General features: G+C 31.9%; 1 protein-coding gene across 5 annotated transcripts in view; it reads left to right on the forward strand.

Annotated features, from left to right (window-relative positions):
* CASK (peripheral plasma membrane protein CASK) overlaps nucleotides 1–17,439 on the forward strand; it is a 624,590-nt gene that overhangs the window by 20,173 nt on the left and 586,978 nt on the right. For all 5 annotated transcript variants that reach the window (XM_074185376.1, XM_074185387.1, XM_074185391.1 and 2 more), the window contains exon 2: nucleotides 5,800–5,912. In XM_074185376.1, the coding sequence (XP_074041477.1) occupies nucleotides 5,800–5,912 (113 nt within the window). The remainder of the gene's footprint in view (nucleotides 1–5,799; nucleotides 5,913–17,439) is intronic.

Genomic DNA, 17,439 nt, shown 5'->3' on the forward strand with positions numbered 1-17,439 from the left:
GAAATCGTACTAGCGATTTTTTTTAAATCATTGGCATAACTTATTTCTTCCTAATTCACTTATATTTCGTAAATATCATTTATGTACAGCTCTCTTATGCTTATGACTCTGGAAGTAGGTCTAATAAATAATCAATCGATTACTCTCCGACTGGACCCACCCACTTGACGAGAGGAAGGCAAAGATTAGCTGCTCAAAAGACTCGGGGCGTTTGATATCAGAGAAGTGGAGTTAACTACTGCATTGTGATTTTCTTCTGAATTGCTGGGGCAGCTGATCGTTTTCTATAGTTCGATTCATGCAAAAAAAAGACATCCGAACCCTTGATACCCTTCAAAAATGATTTCTCGCGAAATTTAACGTTTTACCCGTTTACCTTTTACGATCCTCACCAGTGACTATTTAGTTGCCACTACTTATCTGTCATTTCATAGTATTAGGAGACCTCACACAAAATTCAATAGGGAGAATCATCGTACTTTGGAAAATATGAATTTTTTCTCTTTGCTGAATAGATGATTCATCTTGTTTATTACAAACTATCAAATAATGTTCACGGAAATACTCATTTTACTTTGGAAAATATAATAATTTTTTTCGGATTAAAAATAAATATGTGAGTTTGCACGGTTTGTCAGAAATTATGATTTTTTTCTATATTTTGAGTGTCGTATCATTCTAATGGTGCTAATTGCTAAAAAACATATGTTGGCATATCTATGTCAATTTGTACAGCTATATATTTTCCACGTACTTTTGTCGCATGTCAATTTATTTTAGAGTAACCTGTAGAATATTAGCAGTAGACTTATGGAAAAATATGACAATATGCCAATTGTTTTCCATTCCAACATAGACAGCCAGCACGTTAGGAACTCTGGATCAAAAATTGTGTTCTCATTCAAACTAATCAAAGTCTTTTATTTTGAAAAACTTTTTGGTTTTCTGTCAATCATTATACAAAAAAAATATGGGAATTTTCCGAAGAAAGCAAGAAAGTAATTTAACTTAAACAAAAACTCTTCACAAAGATGTGTAGATCATGCACAGAATTTTAGATGCAAAGTAATGGGAAAAGTCAAACCAAAGTAACTTCTTGTATGAGTATTGCTTTGAATTTTACGGAAATTTCTTTTTCTCATTCAGTTACATCCGTACATGATATGTTTCTTCCCCGCTTGATGCTTTGTTCACGAGATAGCACTGTTGCTAGTCAACAATCTTTCGCTTAGACGAAGGTTTCATGCATGTAGTCGAGCCACGTTGAAATTAATGGAGTCCCAGGCACTTTGCTGTTTGGGCCTGATCTTCTTCTGTGAGGTATCTTGAATAAATCTGTCGGATATAATTTAATGTCCAGCGTGGTATTAGCCGGGGAAGTAGTTGTTTTCCGGTAGGTATTACCAGAACCTACGGTTTAGGTAGTTGGAAGAGATGCAGTTTTCGAGATTTCATTTCCAAATATTTATTTTCTAGTTACATCCATACATATACATTTGTAATGGAATTGAGACACACATGTTATCGACGTGTACGCTTCAAGCATATGTCGATTGATTTGAAATTCCTGTTCTATGCACTAAAATATTACTTCACATGAATTGAATAGAAGAGGTGCTGATTCCTTTCAATGTAGACGATTGAACCTAGTATGAAACACGATGCAAATACAAATTTGTTAGCTTTCGATTGGAGAAATATAAGTTGCATAGCCCCGGAAGAGTCTCACCAATTAACTAAGACGATATCACTTTTTAATATTCATTTTTATATAATGAAACCTGCATGATGGATGCCTACTATATCGTATTCAACTATTACTAAAAGACGTTTGAATCTTGATTCATGTCTGAACATTTCTTTATACAAAAATTATCTACTAAATAAAAATCGAAAATCCGTCGTCAGCATTACTTCATCCTAGTTTAACTCATAAATATTTATATTGTGGAATTATTTCCGTCTGTTTGGCGATAAAATATGATAATGATGCTTTCAATATGTCCATTGCGACGTCCGCTATGAATATCAAAATATCGAACATAAGATTCAAATTGTGTACTGTTGACATGACATTCTCTACTGAGAATGTGGTATAAAAATAGCCAGTAAATACTTTCAATTGAGGTGTTATTACCATATAAATCTATATGATATTGTTGAAAGACTAATTTATTTTGCAACGGTTTTCAATCCATCATATAGTCCAGTCTGAGTGTTTAAAAATATATTTTATATTCCCTTTTCCAGCAAGAGATATGTGGGTCTACTATTCGACTTCGTTTCTGAGAAGTTGAAGTTTGAAAAAATAGTATTTATAAAATATCATAAATATCCTCACACTGATTTGGTTGAAATTTGCTATAGTTATTTGAAGTAATAGGGTGCTTACTTAGTGCTTACTTAGTCCTGACTAGATTGAAATTATTAGGTCCAGGGAGAATCAGTGAGCACCACAGCCAATAATATTGAGAGGAAAGTACGCCACTGACTTGTTGTATTTTTTTATATTTTTAAATGAACTGAAACTACAACTTTCTTCTTCATATCTAAGTTTTCGAGAAAACAAACTTTGCATATTATGAACACGATTTGAAAGTCAGAGTTGCCAATCAGCGGTCATTCCATCTAGAAAAATTTCACTGACGCTGAAATGGCTGACATGCACTTCATTAATGGATTAACAAATGAAACTGGGAGTTTTAACTCTTTCAGGTACAGGAAATTCAAAATTAAACACCCCCTAGATGTACAGCTTTATTTTTTCGCCTATTTTCTGAGAAATTTATCAACAAACCAAATAGAAATCATTCAAGAAAGGAAAACAAACAAACAAAAAATTGAAATTAACCCACCATTCCATTAGTTGAAATTTTTCATGAAATTTCCCTCATTTCAAATTGCTGTGATATGTCTGGAAACATGTCTTGTTTCTCCCAAGACAAAGTGAAATTTTACAAACTGAACACAACCAGTTTGTTCTAATCTCAAACTCTCCTGAACTGCGAAGAGCGCATCTCCTTCTAATCGTTCGTTCAGGCTCATATGCACTCTGTGTAAGCCTCAAAGCCAGACTTTGACAAGGTTTTATTTTCTTTATTGATAATTCAGTTGATGTTCTTGAAGATGATACCAATTTATCAGCGACTAAATGATCTGTGAAACTCTGCGGAAGTCTTTCATTGATAACTTCGGAAGACCAAGTAATTTGTATAAGATGAACGAACTCACAACAGAAGCATCCAAGAAAAAGAACATTATTCTGTGCCACCACTTTTTACTTTAACGATCAATGCCATAAACGGCCCGCATCTGATCAAATTTATCAACTGCATTCATGTATTTATTATAATCTGCAAGAACAGCAGAGCACAGTATATTTGTGATGCTTCTATCACCTCCTTTTCGCCTCACTTCAGTTACGTGATGAGGACTGTGAAAATTCGAGAGGAGATGAACTGCTCTTTTTCTCGCCATTTATAAGCACAAACTCTCGTGTTACTGCAAAACCATTCATAATCACCTCTTTTCATGGTCCTATCTAGTGCGAAAATGGGTGAATGTTTTCTATTATCTTCGAAGTCCATACAATATCCTGTTTCATCACAAATCATCCAGACTTTATATCCCCTTTTGATAGATATTTTTGGAAGATATTGCTTCAGAGAAGATCGACTTTTAAATTTAATCATTGACTCATCTATTGCTATATATTCATGTGTGTAAATGCATCTCCTGAAATTGTCTCTGATGATTTTTATGAAAGGGCGTATTTTATACAGTTTATCAAATTGGTTGGTATTTCTTTCAGGCATTCTAGTATTGTCGTTCGGATGAATATTACTCAACATCCATCCAAACCGGTGAACAGTTATCAATTTACTTATTCATGAAAGTCGAGATTTTGACTCCAGTGATCTCTGTACGATGGTAACTTTTTCATGCCCATCAATAAATTTATTCCCAAAAATGTTTTCATTTCAGGTATGTCTGTCAGTTTATATGGTTTCCCAGTTTTCTGATAATTCTGCTCAGCATATAGATTAGTCTGGAAAACTATATTATTCAATATTTCATCCGAGATAAACTGACAGGAAAGAGTGTAAGGTGATGGATTACTCAAATCCTTGATATCTTGAGAAACACCGAAAGGTTCTTTGAAATCTTCTGGTGGAGTGATCTCATCCATTTTGCACCATTGTATCTTTCCCATTGCCTTTAACTGTGATAGGGGTAGCAAATCTTCTGGATCCCATGTATCCATGGGTAACGGTGTCTTATCTTCTTTATTCGACAGCATTATGTTATCACCATCAAAATTGAATTCAGCTTCTGCATTGGTAATTTCGCAGTCATTATCCCCATCACTATCATTTTCAGGCCCAATATCAGAAGGTATATCTGCATGTTCCTCCGTAGCATCAACTTCCAGGTTCATTTCATTGTACAGTTCCTCTTCTGTCATCCCAATCAGCGTAAATGGCAATGGTTCCTTGAAAAATCTCTTGGCCATTTCTGTAAGAAAATTGTGTTGTTGTATGGTGGGACAAATTTTGCACAGGGTTTATTTTCACAGATTATGAATGAAAAATAAACTTATAAACTGAAATAATGAAAGAGGTAGCTTACCTATCTTGTCTGAATTATATTTCATACAACAGAAAGGGTTATTAGAATAAATGGGTACGCTTTTCAACCGTAATTCAAATGGAGAAACAACAACGTACTTTAGGAGTTCGATTGTTTGCTATTCACAACTGATGCTTTGTTTAATGTGATTCAGCCTTGAACAGGTGATGACGAAGACCAATGGGAGTGAGTTATTTGATGCGGGAAAGAAAATGAACCGACATACCACGAATTATAAGCTCATAACAAAGCGGGATATATTTTGTCCCAGCATACCTTTTACACCAAAAAAGTAAGGTTCAAAGTTTGCACCAGGTTACTTGAAAGGGGTAATAAAAATGTAGCTCGTGGAAGACCAGAAACTGTAACAACGCCTGAATGAGAAGAAGCTATACTTGATGCAATAGAAGATTGTATTGCAGCTGGAAGTTAGCCCAAAAACCGTATGGACAATTAGAAAAAGAAACCTCCTATATCCATATCGCATACAGCGGGTCCAAGCTGTACTGCCTCGGGATTTTCACCCAAGATTAATGTTTTGCACGTGGTTAATTTATAAGATGGCACACAATAGTAATTTTTACCAAATATTTCATTAACGGACGAAGCAAATTTTTCACGAGATGCTATTATGCAATGACCATTTTTGGGCAGACGAAAATCCTTACGTTATTGGAGAAAGCCATTTTCAGCAACAATTTTCGCTGAACTTTTGGGTAGAAAGTATGTTTTCGGGAAAAACATAAGTTGTAATATATCAATGAATTTGTAATTACAATGACTACCAAAATATATGAAAACATATACAGGTTCATATTCAAAAAAATATATTGATGATGGATTTCAACGAAAAGTCGCATTGGTAAATGGGTTGAATCAGACTGTGAAAAACATGAAATAATGCAAAAGGTTCCTTTGTCATTTTTTTATGTTATTGCAAATAGAGGCGCGCAAAAAAACGTCTTTATATAGTTACGTTATTTATACTGTTTATGTGGGTATTGATACTGTTAATGTGGGTATTACTATTATTTAGTGGAAAAATAACTGTTTTGAATCATCAATATACGAACTTTCCAATGTCTCAAAATACTTCTAAAAAAGCGCAATTCTTTGAAGAGCACATTTTAACGTTTTTAATAACTTTCTCATCGCAATCTTTTTTTGCAGGGGACCATTTAGTATAGTCAAACGATGTATACATCGACAAACCGGACATCAGTTTGCTGCTAAAATTGTAGATGTGGCAAAATTTACATCGAGTCCTGGTTTAAGCACAGATGGTGAGTACCCTGATTATTTCAAGAGCCACCGATAGACAACTGTTTCAGAATGTTCGGCATCATCAATACCGGGCAGGCGGTCCCCGATTGAAGACAAAATGTGAAGAACCAAAGAACAGTACTTGATGAATATAACAAGCGAGGCATAAGTAGAATCACCTATTGGTGTGACACCAAAATATAGCTTGCCAAGTGTTTATGTCACCGTTGGTGGTTTGACCAATCAACTGTCAAGTGAATTAGCAGAAATTTGGGGAACTTTCCTGGAATGTCTTCGGAAAACAAATCCATATGTTTCCAGAAATGATATAAAATCAAGAAAGGTTCATGCAGTCAAGCTGCTGGAAAATAATTCCATGAAATTTAAAAGATAAATATGGGTGTCACTCCAATAGGTGGTTCCACTTATGTCTCGCTTGCTTTTGCGCAGTAAAATAAAACAAAAATTTCTTGACGGTATAATTTCCAATCGTCTAAGATTCCATCTTTGTTGGAACAATATTTAAAATCGTGGTCAATCTGAAAAATAAAGAAAAATAAAAAAAAATAAGTACAAGGGACACAAGTTTGTATAACCGACGATATTGCGATGGGACTGTGTAGACTGGCTGTGGTAGTTTCCTATGCTTTGATCTGGGAAATGCGTTATTTTACACATGCTTTCCAGCAGTTGTCGAATTTCTCTTCGCTTAAACTGTAATATTTCAAACAACGTACGCAATTTTCCGCATCTTTTTCCGGTACTGCAATATGAATTCTTCATTGAACACAAACAATTTGGAAAATAACAGTAGTATTATTAGGAAAAAGTGTAGAATTGACGCATACAATTGAACTCGAATTTTTTGTTATCTGTTTAAATACCATACTTTTCCTGAGGTAAATCAGCTTTTAAGGAATATTTCAAATATAATATATAATAAATTTTTCTTCTTTTGCCTGTTCGATAATATTCCTGAAATATTCTCATTGAACGAAGCTTCCCAAATTTTGAAAAGCTTTATTGCAACATCTTATTACCTCCACAGATGCCCTATCAGCTTTTCAACAGTGGAGACGGGAGTGGGTATAAAGAAAGAAGAAAGGAGTAAATCAATTTGCGAATCTTTCATTGATGAAAGTTATGGGAAAGAGAGCGTCGGTCAAATATACAGAAAGACAGTTATTTTTTTAACAATAATAGAAGGTAAAGAAAAATTGTAACGTAGATTGTCAGTTCTAACTTCCGTGACCAATCTACAAAATTTGATTCATTCACAAAGAAAAATAAATGATATTAAAATGAAGGATTTTCTCACAATGATTTCCTCATTATCTAATTCAACTGATGAATTATCTACCCTTCAGTAGTCTAGTTCACATGTACTTTTTTTGTAACATTTTTCAGCCCTGTCCAAAAATTACGACCAAGGTGTCATTCGATTCCTATTTTTGCCTAGAAGGTTTAAGGGAAGGTCCGAAAACGCGCCGATAAAAATTACAAAAGTTATAAACAATTAAGTAAAAAGCTTTTGCAAATAAACCCGAATCTGAATCCCGTCCAATACATGGGGATGTGTAAAAGGTACCAAGTGATTCTCATCAGGCTCCGCACTGGTCATACCAAGCTAACACATCAACACCTCCTTCAACGAGATGTGGCCAGAAAATGTGAAACCTGCCAAACAAACCTTGATGTAAACCACATTCTTCTGGATTGCCCATCTTACCAACGACAAAGACGTGCTAGTGGCTTACCCGGTGACCTACGAGGAATCCTCACCCCACAGAACATTGATAGACTTGTTACTTTCCTATAGTGTATAAATATATTGTGTGACATATAAAATGTATCGAACCCCGCTAATAACCTATATGGTTGATGCGGGTGAAATTAAAAAAAAAAAAAAAAATAAGTAAAAAAAAATGGGGCTTTAGTTTTTTCGTAATATCTCGGAAAATTTTCAAAATTTGGAAAATTTGAAAAAAGATTTGAAAAGATCAATGAATTTGCGTAAAAAAAGTCCTAACTCCCGAAACTGTATCTCGGTTATTTATAATTTTTACAGAGCCCTGAAAATAGAGCCAAAAGCGGGTAGTCTGGCTTCCGCGTGCCTTTCGTCACTCTGACATGAAAACAAAAGAAATTATTTAAACATATTAAATGTAAATATTAAGGAATGAAAAAATTCATGTAATGTGGGGATACATCAATAAACAATAATCCGCAGTCAGAAATTTTTTATCCCAATTTTAACGTTAAATATAAATTTGTTAATTAATAACTTTTTTTGAATTGAAAGTTGATATAAAAATCCCTATAGTTATTAAACTAAAATCCTGGCATTTTTTTCCTTTGGTGAAGTTATCCTTAATAGGCAAAAAAATAGATTACCGTTGCCAAAATGAAAAAATTGTTATTTTCTATTTTGTTATTGACAATTGAAAATTATAATTTTATAAAAAATACATTACAAAATTTTTTTTCCTAATTTTTCATTGTTTCAATGTCTCATGGCTAAAAACTAATCAATAATATATTTTTTTATTTTTTACAGCTATTGTTAATAAATTCATTATAAACAAATACATTGTTTATAAGCAATTTGAAATTTTTATTTGCATTATGTTACTTGAAAGAAACATGAATTTTAGAAAAAAATGGTTTCTTAAAAAAATTTCTTTGTTGCTGAAAAATGCGTTTGTTAATTAACAATCGTTTTTTGCAACTAAATATTAAAATCAAGGAACCGTTTTCTTTTTCAAAATCATAAATTCTATTGTTCTTTAAGGTTTTGAAAACACTTTTTTTTCATTCTTTTTTTAATTGTTTCTTTAAAAGAATTTGGTTATAAACAAATTATTTTTTTTTTATTTTTTTTTTCAATACTTTTTTTTATAATAAAAGTAACTATGTGTTTTTTTAATTTATTCTATTTTTTATAAAACTTTTAATATTATGATACCTTGATACTTGTCTTTTTCATTCGCTCCTTCGCTTTTATAATTATAATAACTTTCAAACTATTGTAGTTATGATAAATATGCTTCATGTCTTATTTGTTCATTATGAATCTGTTAACAATTTAAGCCTTTTACTAAAGTTGTAGTCCTATTATTTATTTAATTATTGATCATTATTTATTAAAAAAAGAAAAAATTTTAAGTCTTTTCAACATAAACTTCGTGTCATGTAACAATAAATCATAAGGATTTTATTACTTGCACTTTTAGTAGTTGTAGGATCATTAACATTCACTTATTGTCATATTTGTATGGAGTTTAAAAAAATTAAATGAAGCAATCAGTCACTCTGTTAATTTGATTTCAATGAGTTTACTCATTAAACTTCTTTGAATTTCCGATGCTCATAAATTTTTAAATAACTTTAAAATTTCGGTTTATACCTGTATGCCATATTCTTTTGTTACGTGGAAGAAACATCTGCTTACGGTTTTGGAGGTTTCACCTTTATATCTGACCTGAACACATAGTTACTTTTATTATAGAACAAAGTATTGAAAAAAAATTTGTTTATAACAATTTTTTTTAAATAAACAATTAAAAAAAGAATAAAAAATGGCTTTTTCAAAACCTTAAAGAACAATAGAATTTATGATTTAAAAAAAACGGTTCCATAATTTTAATATTTAGTTGCAGAAAACGATTGTTAATTAACAAACGCATTTTTAGCAACAAAGAATTTTTTTTAAGAAACCATTTTTTTCTAAAAATCATGATATTTTTCAATTAACATAATGCAAAAAAAATTCGAATTGCTTGTAAACAATGTATTTGTTAATAATAAATTCATTAACAATAACTGTAAAAAATAAAAAAAAATATTAATTAGTTTTCGGCCATGAGACATTGAAACAATAAAAAAAAAATCGTAATGTATTTTTTTGCCTATTAAGGATAACTTCACCAAAGGAAAAAAATGCCAGGGTTTTAGTTTAATAATTATAGGGATTTTTATATCAACTTACAATTCAGAAAAAGTTATTAATTAACAAATTTATAATTAACGTTGAAATTGGGATGAAATTTTTTTGACTGCGGATTATTGTTTATTGATGTATCCCAACATTACATGAATTTTTTCATTCCTTAATATTTACATTTAATATGTTTAAATAATTTTTTTTGTTTTCATGTCAGAGTGACTGAAGGCGCGCGAAAGCCAGACTACCCGCTTTTGGCTCTATTTTCAGGGCTCTGTAAAAATTATAAATAATTGAGATACAGTTTCGGGAGTTGGGACTTTTTTTACGCAAATTCATTGATCTTTTCAAATCTTTTTTCAAATTTCCAAAATTTTGAAAATTTTCCGAGATATTACGAAAAAACTAAATCCCAATTTTTTTTTCACTTAATTGTTTATAACTTTTGTAATTTTTATCGGCGCATTTTCGGACCTTTCCTTAAACTTTCTAGGCAAAGATACGAATCGAATGACACCTTGGTCGTAATTTTTGGACAGGGCTGAAAAGTGTCACCAAAAAAGGCTAAATCGAATACATGTGAACCAGACTATAGTATGCATACCGTCGGTTTACAGTTTCTCAAAGGTAGGTAGCAAAGGTTTTAAAATTTCAACACAACACACTAAACTAATATAATCGAAACTAAGTAAAAGTAGGTACTTTATAGCTAGATGTAGTGGGTTACGCAGTAGCGCTGACAGTTTTGGTAGTGCTATTCATGTGATGTTAATGCGCCCCGTTCAGACCCAAATGAACGATAAAAAGGAACATGAGGCTTACGATCATCCGCTCTTATGTCGCTACTAACAGTCGTAAGTCATCTAGGTGTCCAAGAAGTGGTGATTCGTCAACCGCTATTCTCAAAGTTGAGGAGATTTTGAGGGCGTTATCAGTTAGCAATGAACAGACAAATGCAAAATGAAGGCCTAAAAATTCATACATGTCTGAACATAATTTCTTGCAAGCAAGAAGGTCGTATCAATAAAACATAAAATGTTTGTTCATACCTGAGATGGAGTGTGTGTGGCCTTTTGAGATGTCCGAGTTCTTCGACAAGGTAAACTTCAATTTGAAAGTTTCGAGTAAATCCTACATAAATCCTACGACAGTGGATAATTGACTATTTTCCTTGAGATAAATCAAGACAGATGCATTATTTAAAAAAAAAGACGATATCGTAAATAAACTTTGTGAATTTGCCGATTCCAGCAAAGATACGAAGACTCGTTTCATATTCCTGGCATACAAAAAGTAATACTGATTTACCAATTCCCTTGCAAAATCCTGAAGAAATCAATAATTATTTTGCTTCAGTATTTATTGATGATGATATTGATAACAACCTCCTAGAATACTACAATAGTAATAAATATCCAAAATTAAAAAATCAAGAAAGTGTGTTCAAATTAAAATTCATCTCAGTTAATCAAATGAAAGAAGTCTTAGCTACTATCAAATCGAATGCCATTGGTTTTGATGGTTTATCCATCAATATGATTAACTATTGTAGTCCGTTTATAGATAATTTTCTCACTCATATTTTGAATTATTGTTTAGAAAAATGTTATTTTCCTAATCTATGGAAAATTGCCATTATCAGACCTTTGAGTAAAGTTTCGAACCCAGTGAACTACACTGACCTCCGTCCTATAAGTATTCTCTCTACGCTTTCACAAATATTACAAAAACTCATTCATCATCAAGTAAGTTCATATCTATATGAAAATTATATTATTCCTGATTGTCAAGCCGGGTTCAGAAGTGGGTATAGTACATCTGCAGCCCTCGTTCAGGTTACAGATGACATAATTCGAAACTCTGATAATAAAGAGTTGACAGCTCTAGTTGCCTTAGATTTTTCGAAGGCATTTGATACTATTAATCATTCTCTATTATGTTTCAAATTGAAATATTATGGATTCTCGGATGAGTTAGTCTTGCTACTATTTTCATATCTAACGAATCGCTGTCAAACGGTATATTATAATAATGAAATGTCGTCAACTCGAAATGTTACTTCTGGTGTGGCTCAAGTGTCAATCTTAGGACCTTTACTCTTCATAATCTACACCAGTGACATCTTGAATTATATGAAGCACTCAAAAGTTCAGGCCTATGCAGATGATACGCAATTGTATACCAACTTAAACATCTACAACTATGGAACTATTCAAAACCTCATCAATTCCTACCTACAAACCATTTCTAATTTAGCTGCGCAACATAATCTAAAATTGAATAGGAATAAATGCCATTTGATGCTTTTCGGTAATAAAAAGAATAGGGCTATTGAGAACAGTATACTTCCCGTTGTGAATTCCATTAAAAACCTAGGTATTATTTTTGATTCTGACCTAAAATTTGATTTGCATTTGAATGATTTGCTTAGAAAATCGTTTGGGACTCTCAAATAGATATTTTTTCAGTCGACCAATCAGGAAACTTCTCACTGAGTCGTTGGTCTTATCACGGTTCAACTATGGTGACATTGTGTACAGCAATCTTTTAAGTAAATTTGATTTAAATCGGAAACAGAAAGTACATAACTACTGTTGTAGACTTGTCTATTCTTTAAGAAAATTCGATCATGTCTCGAGTAAAATCAAAGAATTAAATTGGCTGACAATGATCAATCGTACTAATTATAATCTTTGCAATTTTGTGTACAAAGTATTGAGTTACAAAATTCCCACATCACTTTACAATAAACTGATTCCTAGGTCTATGCTACATTCATTGGATGTAAGATCAAAAAATAAACTGCATGTCCCTCGTCATAAGACGTCACTGTTTCAGAGGTCGTTCACTTATCTCTTCATCAAATTCTACAACTCACTGTTATACAATTGTATGCAACTTTCGAAAGGAGAGTTGAGAATCATTCTGAAAAAACACTTTCTGAAAAACACTTACTGAATACCAACAGGAACTTGAGTGCCGTGTCCTGAATTTACCTTTAACCTTTACTTACCTTGTCACAATATGTCATCTAGATACCTATGATATAAATTATTTTTATGTGATGCGTTTTTTTCATCATGTCTTTATCATTTCAAGTAAACTATGAACTATGTGGAATTGTACAGACTTTCCCTATCTCCTTTATAAAATCTACTGGGGGTTTACTAAAAATTGAGGAAGTGATTTTGAAACCGTAACAATCTCATTACACCATCAGAAGCAAGATTCTGCACCCTTTTGAAGTAGAGAAAAAGAATCTTCCAATTTTCAAATACTTTTTTGTACATAAGGCATAACATATTTTCAATTTTCCTTTCACTCAAAATATATTGGAAGGGAAAACCTGAAAACATTTTACATAAAAACGAATATGAACGCGATTCGATTAATTTGGTAATTTATCTCTGTGAACGGCGATAAAGTTGCACAGAATGGGCTTATTTCATGATTTTTGGTTTATAGTTCACTTGATAGAAATTTCAAATTGAAAAACAGTGCATTTTGTTTAATCTCTCTAAAAACCGTAGTTTTTCCGTAATTAATTATTAAAAATCGAATGTGGTAGGGTGGTGTCGTCACGACCCTATTATTGCTTTTTGTTCGATGACCAATAGAAACAATAGAAATAATCAACATTGCCAAATCGTCAAATTTACGGAGCCTATAATTATTAATTTAATTATGGAAGTGTATGTGAACCCGTTAACGTTTCAGTTAATGAAAAATTCTCCACATGGAATAAAATGTTCAGGATAAATCATGTTTGGAAATAAGTTCTATATCTAAAATCAGTACACAAAGTCGATAGATCACAAAATATTTACCTAAACTATGATTTTATGCACTATTTAATAATATACAGTTATGAAAATATAAAAATATAGTAAACTGGATTAAAGAATCATTTCAAATATTCAATTTATTCTACAATCCTCAATCTGTATAACTGCAATTTATTACAAAAAAAGATTCCTACATGCATAACTCTTTCTAATATAGCTATTAAATTCAAGCATTATAGGCTCGCTTGGATAATCTGTTGAATCTTCCAAAACTTGAGAGGAAGGTTGAATGATATCAAGTATAGACAGAATTGATTGTACTCGAACTGATCCAACAAAAGCTTTTGAGGTAATGATACCATTAATCATATGATAAAATTCAATTAATCTTGTTTCATAATTTTAGTAACAGGATTAACTCCAGATAATACTTTCTGTAGAAAATATTTGAAAGTCGAAATAAAAAACTGTCATTAAATTCAATATTTTCGTCTCCATTTCATTTATAGTCACTTTTTAAATGATATCTATAAAGTCTTGGAAGCGTAGAAGGATTGTAGTTCTTTCTTTTCAATACTTTCACCCATTTTTCTTCTCATCATTTTATCCTTTAGGAACCTAAACACATTATATGAAATAACAAATAACTTATCTATAAACCAATGCGCTTTCTGTTTTCTTGTGTCTTTACGCACAATTGAAATCAGCACAAGAATGCACCATAGTAATCTTCAAATATATCTCTAAAACACTTTTAAAACACACAAAAACTAAACTCAATTATAAAAACGAATTGTTCCTACGCGAGCTGTCAGCTAAGAAAAAGTTGAAACTCGATGTTGCAAAAATAAGCAGAATGGATCCGAATAAACCAATAAATTGTGATATGGGTACTCCATTTTCCGGAGAAAATGACGATCAATTAAAATTTTCTGTAATTATAAATTCATTTTTTTCAAGAATGAAGCCAGCAAACAAATAAATATACAATAATAAGATTGCTCGGATCCACAAATTGAGCATAAAAATGAACAATAATATTTGTCTTGATAACTGATTAGCACAAGTTATATCAAAATATGATTCTAAATAAAATTAAACGAGCTGTATTTTCGAATGGTTTTCGAATGCTCATGAAGCCTAATAAAATAAATCAATTATGCATTCATGATACCCACCAAAAATAAGAAATTCAACGTTACTGGTATATTAGCCATATTGTCATCCAGTCAGCCAGCGCCTTCTGTAGTGAATGCGATAATCTGCTCTTTCTAATGTCAACGGTTTTCACAAACTTCGAATTTTTGTTAAAATAATTTCAAAATGAATGTTGAGCCTAGTTTTGTTAAAACTGATTCCCGATAACTTACCAAGAGTTGATTTTGAAATGATCGATGAATTTTACTTGAAAAATTTGCATTTGGTACCGAAATGAAGAATGAAAAATTGAAACGTAGGTGGTATATTCAGTAGGCCCCTTTTATTTATATGACATTCATTTCAGACTTTGTTTTTTATCGAAGGATGGAAAGTTTTGATTTACTTTTTATTTTATCTCTGCTAAGGAGTAGTATGGTGAACTGAAAAGAGAAGCAAAAATATGTATAGTGTAATGTAGAATTACTTTAATTAGTTAATTGTAACTGTTGTATTCAACCGAGTTGACAACAATAACAACAAAAATGGTGTCTGTCAAATTGGATCATCAGATCTGTGATTGGATATCAAAAACCAATATACTTGGCAACTCCGCTCTATACATGATCAATTTTATTGGTCAACAGACACGCGGTCAATTTAAATTCTTGCTTTTCGAATTATTCTTTTTTCTGCAAATATAAAGAGATTTTGGGACCGATTAGGCTTGATAAGTATAATATACCCTTAACTCGATCAGTCTATAAGCAAACCAGTATCATTTTCCATAGCATGAAACAAGCCCATTTGGAAGTGATTTATTGATAAATAAATCTGTTCTGTTTAAAAATCTGTTTTTCCGTTAACCAGCTGTCGGACCCCTACGAACGACAACCCTCAGAAGTCGAGCTAAGGATTAACGAGGTCTTACCTTTTAACGTGTGATTCCTAACACGGTCATCGTGTTACTGCAGGCAGTAATCGTCTCCGAAACACATGAAATGATGACAGTTGTTCTAAATTTGACTGACAGTGTCAAGTGGGAAAATTCTGAATAATACTTGAATTACTAGATCTTTTATTTTCTTTATCATATTCAAGTAGGTATGTGTAAATTTTGATGAGACTATCAATATCAGTTCTTTTATTCATTGAATGTTCTTCGTTATTGATTTCTCTATCTAAAATATTTGGGTTTTCAAAATTCATTTTATGATCCTCCGAATTAATATGTTCTGTTAATGCACTAGAATTAACATTTCGTCTACAGTCGCTCTTATGTGAAGTGATGCGACTACTTAGAGGTCAAGATGTTTGTCCTATATATGTTTTAGAACAATCCATACAAGAAATTTTGTATACTAAATTGGATTTTTGTTTATTTGAAATTGGAGCTTTTAGTTTACTGTATAATTTAGATATAGTAGTGATATTTGTTTTGGATATTTTGAGGTTATCATGTCGGAATACATTAATTAATTTTGGTGTCAATTCTTGAATATATGGAGCGATTTATATATGCATAAGAGTATAACGTTGTTTGTTCTTTCACAAAATTAAATTATGTTCACTAAAGATTTAGGATAAGAATTTTGGATCAGAATTTTACTGAAATTAGATAAACTTTTGTTTCGTAAAAAGGGATGGGTAATTTTGATGATTCTGTTTATTAATGATTTTATTAATTTAATTTTCATTTCATTTGTATGATAGGAATGGTAATTAATAAATCTATTACTTGATGTTGGTTTTCTGTACCATTCAGTGATAATAATATTTTGTTCTGATCTCAATAATTTCATATCAAGGAAAGGAATAGAGTTATTTATTTCCTCTTCAATAGTGATATGGAATGATAGGAAGCGTTGTCAAGAACTATTTATTACACTATACGCATCCAAATTTGGGATCAATGTGTTTTCATACCATTCCTCAAAAATATTAGCTTCCATGTTCTTATGATAGTCAACATTGAAGTCCTCAAGTTTTTCTCCACATAATTTCAAAGAACCAAACTTGAGATGTAGATTCTTATATACATTGAAATATACTCTCTGTGTTTCAATATTCAAATGCATCCGAATCTTATTCACTGGTATCTGTTTTTCGAATTGTTCACCAGTTATTACTATTAGTACTTGTCCAAGAACGCCACATTTTAAACAGATAACAAAAATTTTGAGTAATCATAACTACCAATATCGAATTTCAACACTCAAATCGCGATCAGTTCCTGAACTGAACATTGACAATACGACGGCTCGCATTCTATTCGTCACAGTAACATGACATCAAAATTCAATTTTATGACTCTTCAGCCAATCATAAAACTCGGTTAGTAAAAATCTTCCAATACGAACCGCCAATTCTTCAGTCCACGTGGACTAGCTGGCAGCGGCTTTATCTCTTTGTGCTGTTTTTTTGGCCTTTGAGGGCGCCGATAGCTTCAAGTGTTCACAATAAAGATTACTTCGACTATACTTGAGGTTTATCTAAATTGGAGTAGCAATTAATTATTCCCCAGCCTTGTTTTTTCCTCAGACTTATATAAACTATTGAACTTACCTTCGATTTCAACGTGTTTCAAAATCACTCCTTCAGATAGAGACGGCTGAGAATACAGAAAACAGACAGAGCCCACCAAAAACGAACTCAACAAGTCATCTCAAGTCCAAGTCTAAC

This window comes from Leptinotarsa decemlineata, unplaced genomic scaffold (genome assembly GCF_025532065.1).
Source record: "Leptinotarsa decemlineata unplaced genomic scaffold, Ldec_3_MD MMD2_P_RNA_scaffold_2, whole genome shotgun sequence".
Lineage (NCBI taxonomy): Eukaryota > Metazoa > Arthropoda > Insecta > Coleoptera > Chrysomelidae > Leptinotarsa > Leptinotarsa decemlineata.